The following is a 23,381-nucleotide window of genomic DNA, read 5'->3' on the forward strand; positions in this document are numbered from 1 at the left end:
TCATTAATATTGTAAGTTGCCTGTATAAACTCTTGATCCACAACGTATTTCTTGTAAAGCATTTTTGTTGTTACATATGCAGTATTGACACATTTGTTTTCATGTGCATTTGTGTTTAATGTAATATTTTTCTGGCATACTATATTACCACAGGAAGATTATATTTGAAATACCCATGTATGTGCTTTTCAAATTTGCTTCAGTGCATTGATTAATTACCTACAGCAATTTTGTTTTAAACAAGTATTTTCTTCATGGGACTATTGTGTCTTTAAAGTTAATATAATTTGCGTTGCCTTCTGCTAGCTTTTATAACAATGTCTACAAGAGCAAGATATCATGTGAAGAATAAGATGTCTTTGATTACTATTAAGTTGCTATCATGAACTAGCTTGAAAACTAACGAACTGCATAACTAGACAGCTGAAGACTACTTTACTGTAATAGACTGATAATTTAAGACTTTTTACCTTATTCACTGGTGCATGCTGTCTGTATTATGTCAAGTTGGCAAGAATGTACTTTTTCATTTCACACGACAGTATGTGGCAGACATATGACATTAAGGCAGGGAATGAAGTGTTTACACCGTACATGGTGTTTCTTTATACTTTGTCTGTTAGTCAGTCTTTGTCAGATTTGATGTCAGTCACTGTAGAAACCTTAAGACCTTCATGCTCATTTACTGGTTGAATATACCAGTTTTGCTTCTAAATTATGAAGATAGGCTGTCGAAATTTGAAATGGTGTCTTTTGTTACTCCACTTATGATGTTCAACATTGTCATGGTTTGTTTAATTATGATATACAGTGGAAATAATATGTTCATTGATCAAAGTCTTATTTGTAGCAGGAAAATGATTTTGTAAATTTGTGTTTGCACAAAAATAAAATGGAAGGTCTAAAGGAACATGATTCTTTGCAGTAATGAATGATCATAACTCCTAAAAGGACCTTAGGATTTCATTATTACAAGATTTGTGTCCTGGCTCAAAAAGGTGGTCTGTATAAGCGAGTTCGGTATTCCGAAAAACGCAAGGAATCATGGGATTTGTCAACGGTCATTCGTTATAAAGAAAAAGCGAACGGAGCGCTGACTGTATAAACTGTGTATAAATTCTTATCTTTATTCATGATTTATGTGTAATAATATATCTAATCTGAGAAACGGGGGTGCCAGGCACCGGGAGAGTGGAGTAGCGAGATAGAGGGGGCAGATGCGAGTGGGAGACGGGGCTGGGGGGGGGGGGTTGTGGAGACTGGATCGGCGGAGAGACATTCTCGGCAGCTACACCCACACAGACCCGCCTCGTCCGCAGCAAGGATCGAACCCGAGTCCCGGCGCCGCAAGCGCTGCCGAACTGCCACTGGACCGTTCCCCCCCCTATGGGTCACAGACTGTTCAGGATAATTCTCGTATAACAATGAGTCTTTGGAATTCTCTTTCTCAGTGGTAGTTGAGCCCCTGATTATTTTTCAGGCAGTGGTAGAATTCTGGATAAGCCTTGTGCTGAAATGTTACCAGTGGGATTGCAGTAATATTGGGATTGGCCCTGATTTTACAGAACGGTGGGTGGGCTCAAGGGGGAGAGAGGGAGAGGATGGAGAGGGGAGGGGAGGGAGGGAGGGAGAAGGAGAGAGGACGGGAGAGAGTGTGGAAGGGAATAAGAGAGGTAGGGAGAAAAAAAGGAAGGAAGAGGGAGGGTGGGTGGGAGGGAGGGAGGGAGAGAAAGAGGGAGGGGGCGAGGGCGGGAGAGAGGGAGGGAGGGTGAGAGGCATGGAGAAATGGAGGGAGAGAGGGAGGGAGAGAGAGGAAGGATGGAGGGAGAGGGAGGCTTCCAAAATGGCTTCTACATCATCATCTGGTGCTAAAAGCAGGAAGCAGCCGTTCAAACAGCAGTATACAAAGAGACGACAATGAATGCACTGTCAAGTAAGCTGCGTAGAAGACATGTGAATTGGTAGCAAAGTTATGCATTCCTGTGGGAATGACTGCACATAAAAAACAACCTTTTTTTCCAGCAAAATGGCACTGCGTAAAAGTACTGCTTTCCTCAGCAAAATACTGATTTTCAGGTACTAGAATACTGAAATGCTCTGACAAAACTTGGCAGCTCTGCACAATGTGATCCCGAATCTTATTTACATTTAAAAAATCATGATTTTCCAAAAAAAATCAGTTTGAATCAAATTGGGGTACGGGATGCAACGGGTCCGCGCTTGTTTCTAATAATGTCACTGATATGCTGACACTAGGGTTTGCCATTGGGATGAATTGTAGAGGACATCCAGTCGATGACTTGATTTTGGTAGCTAAGAATGAAATTATAAATTAAGGAACATAAAATTTTACACACTCAGGCTATAGGAGGTTCCCGGTAGATCAGCCTATGCTAAATCAGAGAGAAGCATCGCTTTCACAAATGCAAGACAATGTGTAGACATTGTCAATTGTGATGCAGTGAGAAAGTTAATTACCTGAAGTTATAGATAGTTCAATATTAAGTCCAGAATAGCAGTATTACCAGATGAACAATGCAGTAAAGTTCTCAAGCTTTTGTTGGGCCTCATTATAACCTATCTCCCTATTATGGGAATCTTTTAAGGAGTTTATTAGAGGTTCTATCATTTCATACCAAGCTTATCAAAATAAAAAGAATAGGACGGAACAATTGCAACTAGAAGAACAGATTAGACCTTGATTTAGAAAAGATCCAACTATAGATAAACACAACAAGATAGCAATATTGAAATTTGAACTAAACCAAATTTTATCTGCAAGAGTTATTCGATTATTTCAAATTACAAAACAGGAAAATTTCGAATTTGGCGACAAACCACACAAACTTTTGGCACGTCAGCTGAAAAAAGTTGAAAAGGATCAGACTATTCTAAAAGTCAAATCAGATAAAGGTGAAATGTTAATGCTTCCCAAAGACATTAACAAAAGATTTGCCCAATTTTATCAAAATTTATACACGTCCAAAACATCAACAGAAAGCAGAAAAATAACATACTTTCTGGACAACTGTAATCTCTTAACACGCTGGAACAAGAGGAATTATGAGCACTGTTTTCAATCAAAGAAATAGAAGAGACAATAAATTCACTGAAGAACGGTAAAACACCTGGACCAGATGGGTTCAGTAACGAATTTTATAAAATATTTCACGAGGTAATTTCACCACGTTTACACAAGCTTTATACATATGCATTTAAAGAACAGATATTACCACAAACACTAGCTGAATCAACTATTACACTTATACCCAAAAAAGATAAAGATCTAGAAGACCCCGGTTCATTCAGAGCAATTGCCCTGTTAAATACAGATCAGAAAATATTAGCGAAAACTTTGGCAAGAAGATTAAGTAAATACGTTAATAAATTAATACATTCGGATCAAACAGGGTTCATATCCAAGAGACATTCATTTAATAATTTGAGATCTTTTTAACATAATGTACTCACACAAAATTGAAGAAGACTTATCAATTATTTCATTAGATGCAGAAAAAGCATTTGACCAAGTAGAATGGAAATACCTTTTGATGTGTTATATCTGGACTTTCAGAAGGCTTTCGACAAGGTCCCACATAAGAGATTAGTATACAAACTTAAAGCACACGGTATTGGGGGTTCAGTATTGATGTGGATAGAGAACTGGCTGGCAGACAGGAAGCAAAGAGTAGGAGTAAACGGGTCCTTTTCAGAATGGCAGGCAGTGACTAGTGGAGTACCGCAAGGCTCAGTGCTGGGACCCCAGCTATTTACAATATATATTAATGATTTGGACGAGGGAATTGAATGCAACATCTCCAAGTTTGCGGATAACACGAAGCTGGGGGGCAGTGTTAGCTGTGAGGAGGATGCTAGGAGGCTGCAAGATGATGGCAGATGCAGTATAATGTGGATAAATGTGAGGTTATCCACTTTGGTGGCAAAAACAGGAAAGTAGACTATTATCTGAATGGTGGCCGATTAGGAAAAGGGGAGATACAACGAGACCTGGGTGTCATGGTACACCAGTCATTGAAAGTAGGCATGCAGGTGCAGCAGGCAGTGAAGAAAGCGAATGGTATGTTAGCATTCATAGCAAAAGGATTTGAGTATAAGAGCAGGGAGGTTCTACTGCAGTTGTACAGGGTCTTGGTGAGACCACATCTGGAGTACTGCGTACAGTTTTGGTCTCCTAATCTGAGGAAGGATATTCTTGCCATAGAGGGAGTACAGAGAAGGTTCAGCAGACTGATTCCTGGGATGTCAGGACTTTCATATGAAGAAAGACTGGATAGACTCGGCTTGTACTTGCTAGAATTTAGAAGATTGAGGGGGGATCTTATAGAAACTTACAAAATTCTTAAGGGGTTGGACAGGCTAGATGCAGGAAGATTGTTCCCGATGTTGGGGAAGTCCAGAACAAGGGGTCACAGTTTAAGGATAAGGGGGAAATCTTTTGGGACCGAGATGAGAAAAACATTTTCCACACAGAGAGTGGTGAATCTCTGGAATTCTCTGCCACAGAAGATAGTTGAGGCCAGTTCATTGGCTATATTTAAGAGGGAGTTAGATGTGGCCCTTGTGGCTAAAGGTATCGGAGGGTATGGAGAGAAGGCAGGTACAGGATACTGAGTTGGATGATCAGCCATGATCATATTGAATGGCGGTGCAGGCTCGAAGGGCCGAATGGCCTACTCCTGCACCTATTTTCTATGTTTCTATGTCTATGTTACCTTTTCACAGTACAGCAAAAATTTCAGATGGGAGAGAATTTGATTTCATGGATAAAATTACTATATGTTAGGTCGACTGCCAGAATACTGACCAACCACATTCTTTCTTCGAAATTTCAACTATCCAGGGGCAATAGACAGGGTTGTGCATTATCACCCCTGTTATTTGCCCTTGCGATTGAACCCTTAGCGGAAAGTATAAGAGTACATCCGAACATTGACGGTTATAATACTAAACATTCCAATAACAAAATATCATTATATGCAGATGATGTATTATTATATATCACCAATTCTCAAGTTAGTATTCCAAATATATTAAATCTTATAGAGGAATTCGGTTCCTTCTCAGGATATAGAATAAACTGGAACAAAAGTGAAATTATGGCAATAAAACCTCAAGAGCCGACACACCTTTTAAAATTCCCTTTTAAAATTGCTACAGAAAAATGTAAATATCTGGGTATCCAAGTAACCAGAAAATATAATTCTTTATTCAATGCAAACTTCCCGCCTTTAGTTACTAAATTAAACACTCTTATTCAATTCTGGAAAACACTTCCAATGTCTCTAATAGGCAGAATAAATGCCATAAAAATGATTTTCCTCCCACAAATTCTCTATTAATTTCAATCAATACCGATATACCTACCTAAATTTTTTTTTAAAAACTTGATTCCCGGATTACAAACTTTATCTGGGATCATAAATCACATAGAATTCATAAACGACATCTATGTAAACCCAAAGAAATGGGCGGATTGGCGCTCCCCAATTTCTTATACAGGTGCACAACCTTTTATCCGAAGATCCAAATAACGAAAACCTCCGAATAGCGGCCATTTTTTCGGTCCTTGAAGAAAGGTCCTTGAAAACGTTCACCGAGGGCGGCCCGCAGAGGTGACAGCGGAACCTCCGGTCGGTCCTCGAAGAAAGGGGAACTAAATCCCCATTCATAAAAGAGAAGGTGAGGGTATATTGCGCGGGAGGGTTAATAATTGACAATATGCTGCTGCCTGCCCGCTGAGTTAAAAAGTTCCCACGGTAGACTCACGATACACAGTGTTTCGTGAGTCTTGCCTGGGAACTTTTTAACTCAGCGGGCAGGCAGCAGCAGATTGTCGCTCGCTTCAGTTTCACCCCACCTACACCCCTCTGCTTCCCGGCCATATGTGTGTCCCCTTCCCTCCCCTCTGCACCGGCGCGGGGGCTTTGCACTGTCTTCAAGTCGGCGATTGCAGCAGGACCGTGCCAGTCACCGGAGACGTCAGGACCAACGGGACACCGACCCCCAGGCCCACTGCAAGCACAGAGATCCCAGAGACCCACAGCCAGCAGCAGCCCAGCCCCGTTCCAACTCCAGAGGAAAACTGCAAACTGGCCGGAGACGTCAAGACCACCAGAAGCCGTTCCCCGAGCTGCGCCCCCTCATCGGGACACCGACCCCCAGGCCCACTGCAAGCACGGAGATCCCAGAGACCCACAGCCAACAGCAGCCCAGCCCCGCTCCAACTACAGAGGAACCTGGGTTGCGGGTGACGGGGCGCAGCTCGGGGCGTCGTAGGGGCCCATCGGGGAGCGGGTTCCTTTTGGTCTTGACGTCTCCGGCCACCTGCCATCCTCCGGGAACTGTACCGCCCTTGCAGGAGAGTGGGGTTGTTTGTTGTTGCAGAGGGAGGGGGCAAGGGCGGTACAGTTTCCAGTCTCAGCTCCAGTCCAGGGGGGTGGCCGGAGACGTCAGGACCAACGGGACACCGACCCCCAGGCCCACTGCAAGCACGGAGATCCCAGAGACCCACAGCCAGCAGTAGCTCCAGCCCAGCCCCGCTCCAACTCCAGAGGAACACGCAGGGGCAGAAGCTGATGGTGTGCAAGGTACGTCTTGTTCTTGGGGTGGCGGATGAGGGGGCGCAGCTCGGGCTGTGGGCAAACTGCCACTTGTCGCCGTAGCGGCCCATCGGGGAGCGGTATCCTCTGGAGGGGGAGGGGGTATTGTGCTGTTTGATCGCCCCCTGCTATCCCAGGGACAGGGAGACACAGCGGCTTTTTAGACTGGTGGGCAATCACTTCCAAAGTTCTGCCCACACAGTCAGTACACCTCTCCTACACTGCATTTCATACAAACATTTATTCTGCAAGAAAAAACTACATTGAAGACTCAAACTCGCGACCGAGTTTACTGCCGGGATCAAGGCGCAAACTCGCGACCTTGCGGATATGAGCCGAGCACTCTACCACTGAGCCAGCCATTAAAATCTACGCTAAAAAAATTCCATTCCGAAGACCGACAAATTACGAATTACGAAAAGTGTCTGGTCCCAAGGCTTTCGGATAAAAGGTTGTGCACCTGTACTACTATTGGGCAACGAATATTAAAAATGCAATTTACTGGCTGGATCACGCATGCCAACAGGTAGACTGGTTAGTAATGGAGAGAAAGGATTGCTCGCCTTTTAATATAGGCGCGATCCTTCTCCCCGATAAAGTTGAAGAACACAATATATGAGAAAAATCCGATTATTCACAGCACTTTACGAATTTGGAGACAAGCAAAATCTACTTTTAAACTAAGAAATTTGTCTCTTCTTTTCCAATAGCTAATAACCCGTCGTTCAAGCCATCTATTATAGATAAAACGTTTATTTATTGGGAAAGACTAGGAATTAAAAAGCTTGGAGATCTGTACGAGATGGGAAATCTCCTGTCATTCCAGAAATTACAGTCGATATACTCTGAAAGGTAATCAATATTTTAGATATCTTCAAATTCGAGATTATTTGAAAACATATACCCACGATTATCAAACTCTGCTGCCAGATATATTAGACGAAGGTATGAATAGAAACTCAGTCAAACAATCTAACATCATACTTGTATAATATCCTTCTAAACATAGAAATTCCATCGTCAGACGCAATTAGAAGAGAATGGGAAGAGGAATTAGGCCTAAAAATTTCCAAAGACAGATGGGAAAAATATCTCGTATATATAAATAATTGTTCGATTAATGTTAGACACATTTTAATCCAATTCAAAATACTCCACAGACTCTACTACTCAAAGACTAAACTGAAAAAGATTTTTTCAAATGTATCTCCTATTTGTGACAAATGTCCCCTTCAAGAAGCAACTATAACACACTACTTTGCCTCTTGCATAAAACTCCATAACTTTTGGATAGGAATCTGAAATTTTCTCAAAATCATTAAAAACAAAACTGGACCCCCATACAGAACTGATTATTTTCGGAACAGCAGAAGCCTGCTCTGAGCTATCAATATTTCAAAGACGTTTCCTTAATTATGGCCTGATAATGGCGAAAAAACGTACACTTACATTTTGGAAAAATACATCTCCTCCAACTCTTAAAATGTGGATTACAAACATGTCTGAGGCTACATCTTGAAGATATGAGACTTGTCTTAGCAGGAAAATCAGAGCAATTTTCAAAGATAAGGATTCCTTTCATTGATTCATTACAAAGATAGTATGGTGCAACACAACTTTGGAATTAAACCGATTTACGGACTGGGTGATGGGTGAGGTGAGAAATGAAGCAGGTTTATCAACACTTTTTGGGTCTTTTTCTTTTTTTCGTTTTTGTCTTTATTTTTTAAAGTTTTACTTACTCTTTGACTACACTCATTTGGTAGTTTAGGGGTTCTATTCTTACACATTCACTTTCTCTTTCACTTTCTTTCTTGCTTTTTCTCTCTTATTCTATTTCATCTTTGCTAAAATTAAAATGGAAGCCGTACAATAAATGTATTATGTCATATGCCACGGTTTATACTTTTGTACATGGCTTCTAAATATTTTTTTAAAGTAAATAAATAAATAATAACAGTGAAGGGGGCTACAGATGGGTCGGAATGTGAGTAGGATTGAGAATTAACGTGGCATGGACAGAAAGTCCTTGGTTACATCTACAGGTTGAATCCAGGTGCTCCACGCTCGATCTGCATTTGGGGTCTCCAATGTAGAGCAGATCACAGTGAACACAAATTCACGATGTTAAACTGGAAGAAGCGCAATATATTTTGTAAGGTGTTCAGCTCAGACTTTCTCATAGTATTTCAGACAAAGTATAACCATGGCGTTAGGTAAAGTATGTTGTTTTATAATGATGGAGTCATAACAACAAACCAATTCTCTTGTAGCTGGAATAAATCGAATACATTTTTATCGGATAACGTTAAATTGTTAATTGTTTTTGGAATCGAGTTTTGTTCGTTTTTTTGCGAAAACTATTAGTGTCAACATTTGTTTATAGCAGATTTCCAATGGAATAGCTTGCATTGAGACTGAATAGTTGCTCCGCAACAAGTAGGGTGATCGTTGTTATATTATGAGGATCACCAATTACGTGCCCTGAATAGATCCAATTATATATCTTATTGTTCTGTAATTTGGTTCCAGCATTTTGGTGGTTGAGTTCAATAATGGCTTCTCCTGAGGATTCTTTATATAATAATTATTATTATATACCTTTTTTATCAAGTTGAGGTGAAATAACAAATGGTTGGTAAACTAGTACATAAACATCTATGTGCAGCACTTTTTATGTGCCTGGCCCTTTTCTCTGTATTCTTTCTCCCTCCGTTATCAAGAGATGACATCCCCAATCCCATTTCCCCATGTTTGCCAGTGCACTCCACCAACTCCAGCATCTTTCAGCATTTCCTTCTCTACTCCCATATCTTTCATGCCTCCTCACCCCCTCCTTTATTAGCACTAAGGACAATGGGGATCGGCGTGGGGGAACCAGCAATGGGGACCCGGCGTGGGGGAACTGCTGCGTGTGGGGTGGGGGGAGAACAAAAGGAGGAGCCGCCGTGCTTTGTAACTTTGTCAGTGCCATGGGTGGCAGTGGCTGCTATTTGTATACATAGGGTATGCAGCAAATAATTTTACTGTGCCTAGTCACATGTGGCAATAAAGTATTCTGTTTATTTAGAATTTAAATTTCTTCAGCAGTTATAGAATTCTGATAATTTAAAGATGACTAAAAGATCCTTGGATGAAATTTTAAATGTCTTTCAATTAGGAAATGTGCTAAGCCCGTAAAGCGCATGGTTCCGTGCACACTGATTGGCAATAGTAGAACGGGACTACGAGAGGTTATTTCAGGAAAAAAATAATTTAGGAACCCACACTTTTTTCAGATCTGTTATGCATTTTCTGATGTGGTATTGTTGTTGCTTTTTAGGGATATTGCAGTTACATTAACACATATTATTCACTGCCACCTTGTGGACTTGTCATGGAGCTGTATGCTGATTTCAAAAGTAAAAACTCGTTTCTTTTTCTGGGATTGACAATGAAGTTATTTGACTTTTTAAAAACATTATAAATTTCAACCATATTGCCACATACTGATATAGATACATTAAGTAATTAGTACATTCAAATTTGTTTTTTTTGTTGATATAAGGAATATCAATTGTATTTGTGATCAAATGTTTCTCTTGCACCCTCTTTGACCTGCAGTCAACACCCTCCCAGCTTGTTCCCAACCACCTGGCATGGCTCCACATCTCCTTGCTGCCACTAGCTCTCTTCTGTCTCCTTTGGCTTTTGCCATTATCACCCCTTCTCCCTATCTCCCTGCTCACTTTTGAACATCACTTTGCTTGTTTTCCTTTTCTCCCACCATGTGCTCTATCATTCTCCTCTTGGCACATCACCCTCTCCACCCCTGTCTTAGATGCTTTTTCACTTGGATTGCATCCTTCCTTTTTGCTTTGCCATTTTGTTTCATTTTGTCAGTTGAATATATTTTTCCGGAGTCATGGCAGGGAAACAGTCCTTCAACCCACAGAGTCTGCACTGACCATCACATGATCATTGGGAACCTCTCCTAATTCCACAAAAATAACACAGCAGGTCTGGATTGAACAGGGTCAGTGGAACAATGAGCCACAGCTCTTTTAGTTATATCATTATGCTACTGAACTTCATAAATAACAAAGAAAGGCTTCAACAAGTGTGTACATGGTCCACTCATTTCTTCCATGTTGAGGCTGAGGTTTATATTCCCATTATGAAGAATGTGGAAGGTAATTTAGAACAATACGTAAGAAGGCTTGTAAAAAGTCATAACAAGCCATCTCCAAAAGAGTGCCTTCATAATTGTAAAGTCTTTAATGTTGATAAATTTATGGATTTTATTGATTTTTATTTTTTTGCCAAATTAATCATTGATTCCTAGCAACAAGATTGCATCTTTATCAACTGAAAGTTTCTCCTATATCTTGCCTCCAGAATAACTATGGTATAATTCAGTTTCTGCAGACTCTTCAGTGGTTACAATAATGTAGTGTGTTGTGTCTGTAAAAAATTGGGAGGCCTAGATACTGACAATCAAGCGACAAGAGGGTACCCACTGTGAGCTGTGCAGCCTGACATTAATATGATGGCCTTTCTGATAGCTCATCTTTTACCATAGAACTGAAGAACAGTTGAAAATCAAAAACTGCAGATGTTGTAACTCTGAAATAACAAAGAAAAAGTGCTGAAAAGACTCGAAAGGCCAGGCAGCATTCTGTGGAGAGAGACAGTTAACATTTCAGGTCAACGTCCCTTTATTAGAACTACGGTAGAACTGAAGAAGTTCATTACATTTAGTCAGTTTTTGCTGGTATTTATTTTGCAAATCTGCAATATTACTCGTTGCATATGCTCGTTCTGTGAGAATAGAACGAGCATATGTAACGAGTACTTTGTGATTCTTGAAAAATTGTCAAAAGCTTGTGCTTCATTCACTAACTTGCTGTATTTAGTGCAATCTACAGTCTCTTACTGCTTTTTTCCCCCTGCATTCTGTTTTAAATTTATGTCATCAACTTGTTTCTTGTCCTACCCTCCCTCTTCACAAATCACTGAAAATGCTGTTGTTTTTCTTATTCCCTCATTGTGGACATCTCTACTTTCCCTTTTGCTACTTAGAATTAATTCCATAATTCTTAGTTGATTATCACTTCTAGTTTTTGCCCTCAAAATATGGAGGAATTCTCATGTTTTCAGTCTGAAATAATAACCTAAACTAGAAACAAATGTAATAATCACAAAATTTGTGATTATCCCTAAAACCTGTTAGTTTTAAAAGATTCCTCAACAAAACTTTCAGTAAGTTTAAAAAAAATGAAATCAGCCTCCTTTTAAAATGAAAACAAATAAATTATGACCTCAAGGGCCTGTCCCACGTATGCGACTTTTCAGCAAACTGTCTGCGACCTTCAAGCTCGGGGGCACTCGGCTGAACAACCGTGAGATGGATCGACCGGCAGCACTGCACACACACACACGCGCGCGTTTAGCGAGCATTTAACATTACCGGTCAGTTTTCCTTGGTTCTAAAAACTTGTGCTTACGTTGTTTTCCCCCCAATGAGCTAATTAAAATGCCCGGTCGGCAAAGGAGATTACCTACGGCTACCTTGACTACCTACAACGACATGGCAACCGCACTACCACTGCACTACGAGTTCAAAAGTATAGATTTTCTCCATGCCGAACAATTTTTATTCACAGAAAAATTTTCAGCTTGTTGAAAAATTTTCCGCGAGCAAACTGAGGCCGCGAGTAGTAACCACTATGCGGAAACTCCTCTCGACCATGAAGGAGACTTACCAGTGACCACCTACGACCACGTGTCGACCATGCTCAGGTTGTCGAACCAAGCCACGATGCAACAGGAGAGCATGCTGACCGGTTGCATCGTGGCGGTTCGGCAACCTGAGCGCCCAGGAACGGAAAAGACCACAAAAAGTAGTAAACACTGCCCAGTCCATCATCGGCTCTGACCTCCCTACCATCGAGGGGATCTATCGCAGTCGCTGCCTCAAAAAGGCTGGCAGCATCATCAAGGACCCACACCTTGCTGGCCACACACTCATCTCCCCGCTACCTTCAGGTAGAAGGTACAGGAGCCTGAAGACTGCAACGTCCAGAAACAGCTTCTTCCCCACAGCCATCAGGCTATTGAATTCAACTCAAACAAAACTCTGAACATTAATAGCCCATTATCTGTTTATTTGCACTTTATCTGTTTTATTTATTCATGTTTGTATATATTTATACAATGGTATATGGACACACTGATCTGTTCTGTATTCATGCCTTCTATATTCTGTTGTGCTGAAGCAAAGCAAGAATTTCATTGTCATATCTGGGACACATGACAATAACTTTCCTAAACTCGCATATAAGGTCGCTATAGTGGGACAGGCCCTTAAGACAATTGAGGTTTCGTCCACCTCTGAATTTATCTGTAGTTTATGAAACGATTTGCAGCAAATTTCACTCATCGGTCCTCATTTCCAAGGACACTGTCCAGCTGGTTGGATATTGAGGTGACAATCCTCAGCACCATGCCATGTAATTTTTTAATATACTCAGTATATAAAAAATCGCCCCACCAGGGGCGCCGTATGATTGGCAGCCCCGCCAACCGTCTGTTTTTTCGTCTTTTTAATTTTTAGTGTGTGTTAAAAGTTTGTGTAAATGTTCTCTGGTTTGTTTTATGTGGGGGGAGGGGGAGGGGGAAACTTTTTTTTCAGTTTCTTACCTTACCCGAGATGCGATTAATTTTCGGATTGCATTCTCCGGTTGCTCTGCAGCTTACCATTGATGGAGCTGGAGGCTTCCTCGGACTCACCTTGGGCCCCACTGCAGGACGTGGACTTACATCGGAGACGATCCCCTGCCTGGGATCGCTCCAACTGCAGGACGTGGACTTTACATCGGGAGCTCGCAGTCTCGGGAGAGGCCGTGGATGTCGGGAGCTCCAACGTCGCGGAAATTTTGACCTACCCAGACGCAGAGTTCGTTCGTCTGGCGCGGAGGAGCTTACATCCCCCTGATGCAGGAGCTGATCGCCTCAATGTGGAGGGCCCGCCGCCGGCTATGGGAGTAAAGATCATCCCATCAACTGAGTGCTCGAGGCCCCCGACCGCGGGAGAGCAAAGGGAAGAGATTGAACTTTTTTTTTGGCCTTCCATCACAGAGAGGAATGTGGAGGAGTCTGATGGATGTTTATGTTAAAATGTGTTTTATGTGTTGCGTTGCTTTTTATTTGTATGACTGACTTGGCAAATGAAATTTCTTATATGTTGCAAAACATACTTGGTTAATAAAGTATTATTGTGATTGTGATTATTGGGATTGTGATTGATAAAATTGTGTGGTCTACATAGATATGATGGGTCTACCAACTGAAAGTGTGGTCGAGGCAAAAATCCTGACCACATTTATTAAAAAATACTGCCAGTTCCACTTGAAGTACAAGGCTACAAACCAAACCCTGGGAAGTGATATTAAACTGCACAGGTTTTGGTTGGCATTGACATGAACATGAGAAGCTCGATGGCCTTTTTACTGTAACTTTTACTGCTCTGGCACAGAAAATGTAAGATTTCTAGCCTAAACCAGATCTTGAGTGGGTGAAATGAGTCTAAATTGAGCTTCCGCAATCTTTAGAGCTAGTTTTAAAAAAATAGGGCTGAGTAGCTTCGGCACACAGATCCCTCCATTACACACTGGAAATTTTCATTAATTGTGCCTTTAGAGCGACAACAAATTAAACATATTGAACATTACATTCGCAAGATGTCTGAAATAAAAACTAGTATCTTTATTGATCTACATATATGCCCCTAAAATCCGGGGAATAGCAAGATAGATTTATTAATTACTATTAGTTTGTTTCTTGTGTTCACATTTCTTTATAATAAAAATGTAGTTTACTCATGAAATGTCCTTTTACTATAATGTTCCAGCTCATAGAAACAAAACGATGGAAATTGATTGCATTTAATTTCTTGGGATCAGTCCAAAACTGACTGAATGGGTGTGTTTAATCCCATAATTGTTCGTGCCTCCTGCTGTTTTGTTAAGAATTAACATTTTGAATAAACTCTATACAACCTGCTTCTGTTGAGATTAGCAAACCTCCTTGCCTGTCTCTTGCATTCTACTATGCCCCACTCACACATTTATATCTGGAAATCAATATTATTAATAGCAAAATAAAAAAACTTTTTTGTCAGTTTCATTCTTGTGTTTGCTGGTTCCGCTAATTAAATTTCATGTTAAGATTTACCTTCAGAACATAATTTAAGCATTTAAAAAAAAATATTGAATTGTTTCAATTAGACTTGAACAAGGCAAAGCATTTGTGGTAATTTAACAATAAATTGAGCTTCTTTTGTTCAATCATGGGACAAGGAACTCATCAACAAGTACAGAGGTTTGGTCCATCACTAATTGTTTCCTATACTGAATGGCTTGCTAAGCTATTACCTATGTCTTGACTGTACTTTTGCATAGTATAAGCTTTTCACTGTAGCTCAGTAGAAGTGACAATAATAAACCAATGCTAATAGGCCAAATCAGGGAGAAATTAAGAATTAGCTACATTAGCGGTTCTGGAGATATTGAGGATGACCTGGATTGGGACCGCAGATTTTCTTCCTGAAGGAATAGATCATTTTTCACAACACTATGTAATTTCATGATAAACATCATTGTTGTTAGCACATTATTCTAATACATTCAGTAATTCTGGTGAAACTGAAAGTTCCTGAATTTCCTTGAATCAGTTGTTCAGGTTTCTCTGCTGGTCAGTAACTTAACTAATAGGCTATTACAAATCAAATTAATAGATTGCAATATTTCAGATAATTTGTTCAAATGAGCCTTCACTGTGATAGTCATAGAACTATCTGCAGTGAAACAGGCCCTTTGACCTACTTCATCCATGCCAACCATAATGCCTATCTAATCTTCAAGATTGACACTACAAGCTGGAGTAACTCAGCGGGACAGGCAGCATTTCTGGATAGAAGGAATGGGTGATGTTTCGGGTCATCACCCAAAACGTCACCCATTCCTTCTATCCAGAGATTCTGTCTGTCCCACTGAGTTACTCCAGCATTTTGTGTCTATGGTGTAAACCAGCATCTGCAGTTCCTTCCTCGGCCTATCTAATCTCATTTAACTGCATTAGACCTGTTGTAGTGGTCATTTGACTTTATTTTGTGTATCATATATTATGGCATTTGCCTTTAAATTTAGTCTGCCCGTAATTATGTGGGTGGGATTTATTACGTAGTCGGAGGCATGTTTGCTGCTGAGATTCTTGCGCAGAAGCTGTAACTTTTTTGTTTAGTTTTGGAGCTCCACATGGCATGAAGGAATATCCTTCGACCATGTGGAGCTTTGCCGATACATGAGGAGTTTTCTAACGTTTAAAAGCGATATGCTGGAGATTGACGAAGATTAAAGTGTACGAGTCTAGGAAGAAGGTTGGATGAATATTTTACTGTTTTTCTTCAACAAAAAGAAACTATTAATCAAAAGACTGTGTTTTGAAGATTTATCTTTGGTGAAGCTCTGAAAGTCTCGTGAAGAGCTCACATGCGTAACGATACGACATTCTCCTAATACCATGTTGTCACCTAAGTAGATAGAGATAACGGAGCGATCTCTTGAACGATATAATAATCTGCCACTATAGCTGTATCCCTCTATTTTTCCTAACCCTGTCCAAATACGTTGCAATCGCATCTGCCTCTACCACCCCTTTCTGGCAGTTTGTTCCATATAGCTACTACCTTCTCTGTAGAAAATGGATGTGTAATTGATGTTTCTCCTCTCACCTTAAACATATGCCCGGTGTGTAGGAAGGAACTACAGATGCTGGTTTAAACCAAAGATAGGCACAAAAGGCTGGAGTAACTCAGCAGATCAGACGGCATCTCTGGAGAAAAGGAATAGGTGACATTTTGGGTCGAGACTAAAGACAAACATATGCCCTTTAGGTTTAGGCTCCGCTACCCGGGAAGCAAAATCCTATCTGTTATATCTCTGCATCTCAATATCGTTTAAACATCTATATAGTTTATCCTCGGCTTCGCAGCTCCAGAGAACAAACACGGCCTATCCAATCTCTCATTGTAAATAAAGCCCTCCATTCTAGACAACATCCTGGTGAAAGTCTGCTGTATTCTTTATAATGCTGCTACATCCTTCCTGTAGTATGACAACGAGAACTGTGCACAGTAATGCAACCCAACTAATCTACAGCAATATGACATGCCAACCCTTTTACTCAGTGTTCAAGAAGGAACTGCAGATGCTGGAAAATCGAAGGTACACAAAAATGCTGGAGAAACTCAGTGGGTGCAGCAGCATCTATGGAGCGAAGGAAATAGGCAAAGTTTCGGGCCAAAACCCTTCTTCAGACTGATAGGGGGTGGCGGGGAGAAGGAAGGAAAAAGGAGGAGGAGGAGGCTGAGGGATGGGAGGAGACAGCCCGAGGGCTGAGGAAGGGGAGGAGACAGCAAGGGCTAACAAAATTGGGAGGCATTAACTGCCCAGAATGCATTAACTAACATAATCTAGGTTAATAATCACCTGGCACTGCTCTGTCCAGCTTTCCAATTGATTTATATCTCTATATCCTTGGACAATCTTCCTCACCATCTACGACTCCACCAATTTTTTTAGTCATCAACATCCCTACTAATCAAACCACCTACATTCCCATCCAGGTCATTTATAACATCAAAGTTTCCAGCACCTATTCCTGCAGGGCACCACAGACCTCCGTTCAGATAATCAGCCCTTCACCCTCTGCTCCCCATCAGCAAAGCAGATTTTGGATCCATTTTCCAACATAATCTCAGATCTCACATATTTTAACCTTATGAGCCAGTTTCAATAATAGCTTTCTTATTTGAAAGGGTTTTTTTTTTAAATTTGCAAGTAACTTGTATGTCTAATTTACTTTTTGGTCCCCGAGATTGAGGAAAAGTAACTGCAACAGTGTAGTGACATATTGGGTTCTTAACGTAATCATTACATGAGATGTATACAAGAAAAATGGCATTATAAAGAACACAGATGGTTTCTGAAATTGTATGCACCAATGGATAATGAATGGTGCTCAATGTTGCATATAGTACTTAACAATGTTTTGCATCTTTTGTGTCCAGGTTGATAAAAATTAAGGAGTGGGTGGACAAGTATGATCCGAAAGCACTGGTCATACCTTTTAGTGGAGCAATAGAACTCAAGTTCCAGGAGATGGATGAAGAAGAACAAACAAAATACCTGGAAGAAAACAAAACGCAAAGGTTATTAGTCATTTATTTGGAAAGTTTTATTTTGTATTCTGAATAATTTCATTTCAATGAAGTTTCAATTTATATTTTCCAATTCAATTAAAAAGTTTTCATTATTTGCGATGAGATAAAGTATATAGATTAGTTCATTTTCTCTGAATGCACTTTAAATGTAGCAGCAGTAGAAATACTTGTTCTGGTTTCCAAAGTATCAGTTGAGTCTTCTTAGGCCCCCTTCGGTCATGGCTGACCATGGGTGTCCCAGGGTTGGAGGACGCCAGTGTGTGACTTTGTTTAACGTGGGAAGACTGATGCACAGACAGCCACCACACGGTCCTTGACAGATCTGGGTCAGGATCCAGTGGCATGGAGTCCAAGATGACCGGAGGCCCTTTTCTGCTGCAGCCTTCATCCGCCTTCCCAGCCGTTGTGACGCTCCACTAAGGTCAGCCATCATCCTCCGCCTGTTCCACCGTTGAGGTCTTGGTTGGATTGCTCTTTGTCAGAGACATCCCCCTCGACCTTACCGCCATGGGTGGCCCTACCAGGAGCATAGCTCCAGACGGCATCGCTCTCAGGATCTCAGGAACACACAAGCTTCTCCACCAGGACAAGGTGACAATTCACAGAGAAGACAGTTTTGGGGATGTGTCCCTGAGGACTACACCTGTGGGAAGATCATCTCACTGCAGCTCCTAACTAGCAGCATGAGGGACTGGAGCTCTGGCTGCATGACTTTGGGATCGAACAGCAGAATAGGAGCATCATAGGTAGGAGTTGCAGTGAAGTGTAGACCAAAGGTATAGACAGAAAGTAGATGGTATTCTTCAGGGATAGGTGCTGGGTCCATTGCTGTTTGCCATCTATATCAACTAGTTGGATAAGCATGTACATGGCCTGTTTAGTAAATTTGTGGATGACATAAAAATAAGTGGTATTGTAGACAGTAGATGGTTATCAAGAATTACAGCGGGATCTTGATCAGCTGGGCAGTGACTGGACCAGTGCTTCCACACCTCAAAATTTGTTTTCCTGAAATAGAATCCCAAATTTCCTAGAAGTTGATGGTATTTCCTGAAATTTTCAAAATGCTTCCTGCGTGCTATTTGTTGTTGGGTTTTTTTTGCGGGCACACGTTAACAACACAAAGAAGAACAAGGCAAAACAGATCTATGTAACTACACAGTATCTGCCTGCTTCTGTTACTCACTTGTAGAGTGTTATGCAAGGCAGCTTTCGTTGCCTCCAGCAGCTTTCGGTATCTTCATTTTTTCAACCTGCTCTCATGTGTCTCAGTCTCTGCTCTCTCCCTCCCTCTCTCTCTCCCTCCCTCCCTCCCTCCCTCTCTTCATCTCTCCCTCCCTCTCTCTCCCTCTCTCCCCTTCCTCTCTCTCCTTCCCTCTCCCTCCTTCCCTCTCCCTCCCCTCCCTCTCCCTCCCTCTCTCCCTCCCTCTCTCTCCCTCCCTCTCCCCCTCTCACTCCCTCCCCCTCCCTCTCCCTCCCCTCCCCTCCCCTCCCTCTTCCTCCCCTCCCTCCCTCAATCCCTCCATCCCTCTCTCTCCCTCTCTCCCTCTCTCTGTCGCTTCCTCCCTCTCTCCCTCCCTCTCTCCCACCCTCTCTCTCCCTCCCTCCCCCTCCCTCTTTCTCTCCCTCCCTCCCCCTTTCCCTCCCTCCCTCCCTCTCCTTCCTTTTTCTCCCTCCCTCTTATTCCCTCTCTCCCTCCCTCCTTCTCCCTCCCCCTCCATCCTCTCCCTCTCTCCACCCCTCCTTCTCTGCCCATTGAGCCCACCGTTTTGTAAAATCAAGGCAATCCCAATGTAACTCAATCCCACTGGTAACGTTTCACCACTAAGCTTATCCAGAATTCTACCACTGCCTGAAAAATAATCGAATGCTCGACTTCCACTGAGAAAGAGAATTCAAAAGACTCATTGTTATACGAGAATTTTCCCGAACAGTTTGTGACACATAGCGCTGTGGCCATAGTGCTATGTGTAAAGCCCATAGCGCTGTTTAGAGCCCATAGCGCTCCTGCCGGTAGTGCTACATTTAGAACCCATAGTGCTGCAGCCAACAGCTCTTCGTTTAAATTCCCACGCATTAAACTGTCAGCGCTCTGTTTAAACCTTTGGGCGCCAAACCAGCAGTGCTGTGTGTATTAACTTTACACCCCTTCGTGAGCCAGATGCGGAAATTTCCAGAAATTTCCCGAAATTAGCTAATTTCCCTAAAATTACCCGAAGAAAATCAGAATTTTCCGAATTTCGGGTAATTTCCTTCAAAGTGGAAACACTGGGCTAGAGGAATAGCGAGCGGAGTTTAATTTGGATAAGTGTGAGGTGTTGCATTTTGGGAAGTCGAACCAGGGCAGGACCTTCACTGTAAAAGGTATGGCCACAGGGAGTGTTGTAGAGCAGAGGATCAAGGAGTACAAATACACAGCTCTCTGAAAGAGGTGTCACAGATGGATAGGGTGGTGATGAAAGCTTTTTCTATATTGGCCATTGAGTATAGAAGTTGGGATGTTATATTACAATTAGAGAAGACACTTGTTTGGCTCCATTTGGAGAATTGTATTCAATTTTAGTCACCCTGTCATAGGAACCATGCTGGAAAGAGTGCAGAAAAGATGTTGCCAGGAGGGCCTGACCTATTGGGTGTGATTGGGCAGACTAAGACTTTATTCCTTGAAACGCATGGAGCTGAGGGATGATCTTATACAGGTGAATAAAATCATGAGGGGAAAGATAGGGTAAATGCCAGTACGGGGAATCAAGGTGAGGGGACAGATTAAATAGGAACCTGAGGAGGCAACCTTTTCACACAGAGGATGATACGTACATGTGGTATGACATTATGACGCTGCTCCTGTCTGGATTATGATGGCAATCATTTGGTGGGTAATAAACTTTGGCAATTCAAGAATGGATCTTTTGTGGGTTAGATGGGGTGGTTCCCATTCCAGCAGTCTAACTGCGTTGACTCAAGTTGGTGCTGCCTGGAATACCAGCAGCAGCGAGAACGCACAAGCACATGAGCAGGCTTGATGAGCTCTTTGGAGAGTATAGCATCTTTATGAAAGCCCTTCTGGGATCAACAGGAGGTAGATTAAAAAATAAGCAGATAAACAGTTATTTACCCCAGAAAATGCTGTAGTATTACTGGGAATACTAGAACTCTTAAAAAGGGTCCACATTGGGTACAAATGTATTACATTAAGGGCATGTCCCACTTACGTGTCCTTGGCACGAAAATTACATGACCCGTGGTCGCGTTGAGCCGCGACGGTCCCGCGAATGTCACGCGCGATTTCATGCGTACTAACAGCCGTCTGGAGCGTGTATCATTTGAAGATGGACACAAAGCTGGAGTAACTCAGCGGCTCAGGCAGCATCTCTGGAGAGAAGCAATGGGTGACGTTTCGTGTCGAGACTCTTCAGTCTGAAAAGAAGGGTCTTGACCCGAAACGTCACCCATTGCTTCTCTCCAGAGATGCTGCCGGTCCCGTTGAGTTACTCCTGTATTTTGTGTCCATCTTCAATTTTCCTTGGGGAGTAGAAGTGGGGGCGGATCCGGACCGCAACGGCCGTGAGCCCCAGGCCGAGTTCGGCGATCGTTTGCCTGCTTCTGCTGCTGTTGGAGGTGAGACATTGCGTCGCGCCAGGGTCTTGGGTCTGTCCCACTTTGGCCGTCAGTTACGCGATAGGCCGTTGGCGCGCGAAGTTTTCGTTCGCTACAAACATTTCGGAGCCCCGCGCAATGTCGCGCACAACTACATACCCCTCCGCGCTTCTCAGTGGGACCGGCCCCGCGCGGCCATATACGATGCCCGTGTGCCTCAACGCGACCACGAGGTCGCGTAATTTGCGTGCCAAGGACATGTAAGTGGGACAGGCCCTTTAGGCTTTTGAGAAAATAGCAAAGGATTGTAATAACATGCAATTTAACACTAGAATAGAACTGTAATTTTGAACATTGCGTTACCCAAATAACGGATGTTTTGGGGATCATGTGCTGTAAGAAACTTAATGTTGTGGCGGCTCCCAAAGGTCGCGCCATCATAGCTGTCGAACCCCTCGGCACGGGAGTGGTTCAGTCCGGAAGCGGCCCTTAACCAGAGGGTTTAAAGGCAGGGGTTTGGGTGCCATCTTTCTCTCGTTTGGACCTCCCTACAACCGGGAGGAACATAATTAAAGGTGCCTCTCAAAATACTTGACTCCTCTCTTCCTTTTTGAGACCCACGCCGGAGGCCATTCCGCTGGCCGATACTTCAACGGCTACGTGCGCTCGTGCGTTGTCCGAGCACTGGATTGCTCGCTTCGGGGTGCAGGCGCACATCTCCTCAGATCGGGGGCCACAGTTCACCTCCGAGCTGTGGTCAGCCATGGCTCGCTTGCTGGGGGTGCGGCTACACCACACCACGACTTACCATCCGCAAGCTAACGGTCTGGTGGAGAGGTTCCACCGGCAGCTAAAGGCAGCGCTGAAGGCGCGACTCTCCGGCCCGGACTGGATGGACGAGTTGCCGTGGGTCATGCTGGGCATCCGGACTGCTCCTAAAGAGGACTTGACCTCATCGTCGGCGGAGCTCGTGTACGGGTCGCCACTCACGGTGCCCGTGGAGTTCGTGCCGTCGGCGCCGGGGCAGCAGGGAACGCCCTCATCCACCCTAAAGCGCCTTCGCGAGCGAGTTGGCAGGCTCGCACCCGTCCCGATGTCCCGCCATGGGACATTTCGCCCGCATGTGCCATCAGCCCTCAGGGACTGCCCATACGTTTTCCTGCGCCGTGATGCCCACCGGACGCCACTCCAGAGGCCGAACGAGGGCCCGTTCCAAGTGCTGGAACATGGGCAGACGACTTTTGTGCTGGACATGGGGGGCCGGCCGGAGGCCGTGTCGATTGACCGGTTGAAGCCGGCACACCTGGACATTGAGCAGCCGGTGCTGGTTGCCCAACCTCGGCCTCGAGGGCGCCCCCCTTCATGGCTATCTCCGCATGTCACTCCACCTGTCCTCCCGCCGGTCCCTCGACCATTCCCTCGACCTGTCCCTCCACCTATGCTTCCGCCAGCCCCACGATCTGCTGACTTCCGCACGCGGGCCGGCCGGGTCGTGCGCCCACCGGTGCGTTTCGTGCCTCGGGTTCTGGGGGGGGGTCCTGTGGCGGCTCCCAAAGGTCGCGCCATCATAGCTGTCGAACCCCTCGGTACGGGAGTGGTTCAGTCCAGAGGCGGCCCTTAACCAGAGGGTTTAAAGGCAGGGGTTTGGGTGCCATCTTTCTCTCGTTTGGACCTCCCTACAACCGGGAGGAACATAATTAAAGGTGCCTCTCAAAATACTTGACTCCTCTCTTCCTTTTTGAGACCCACGCACCACAATGTTACATATGCTTTATTTTTTGAAAGATTTTGCGACTGCTTATAATCTTGCTGATGTTTTGGGATGTTCCTGACAGGCCTTGGATATTATATTCTCAAGACTCTCATTGTCACAGAAAACGTCTTGAGTATAAACGGCTTGC

General features: G+C 43.2%; 1 protein-coding gene across 1 annotated transcript in view; it reads left to right on the forward strand.

Annotated features, from left to right (window-relative positions):
* ola1 (Obg like ATPase 1) overlaps positions 1-23,381 on the forward strand; it is a 165,881-nt gene that overhangs the window by 117,512 nt on the left and 24,988 nt on the right. Inside the window, exon 8 of the mRNA XM_033023932.1 lies at positions 17,731-17,871. Coding sequence (XP_032879823.1) covers positions 17,731-17,871 — 141 coding nt within the window. The remainder of the gene's footprint in view (positions 1-17,730; positions 17,872-23,381) is intronic.

Source organism: Amblyraja radiata, chromosome 7 (assembly GCF_010909765.2).
Source record: "Amblyraja radiata isolate CabotCenter1 chromosome 7, sAmbRad1.1.pri, whole genome shotgun sequence".
Lineage (NCBI taxonomy): Eukaryota > Metazoa > Chordata > Chondrichthyes > Rajiformes > Rajidae > Amblyraja > Amblyraja radiata.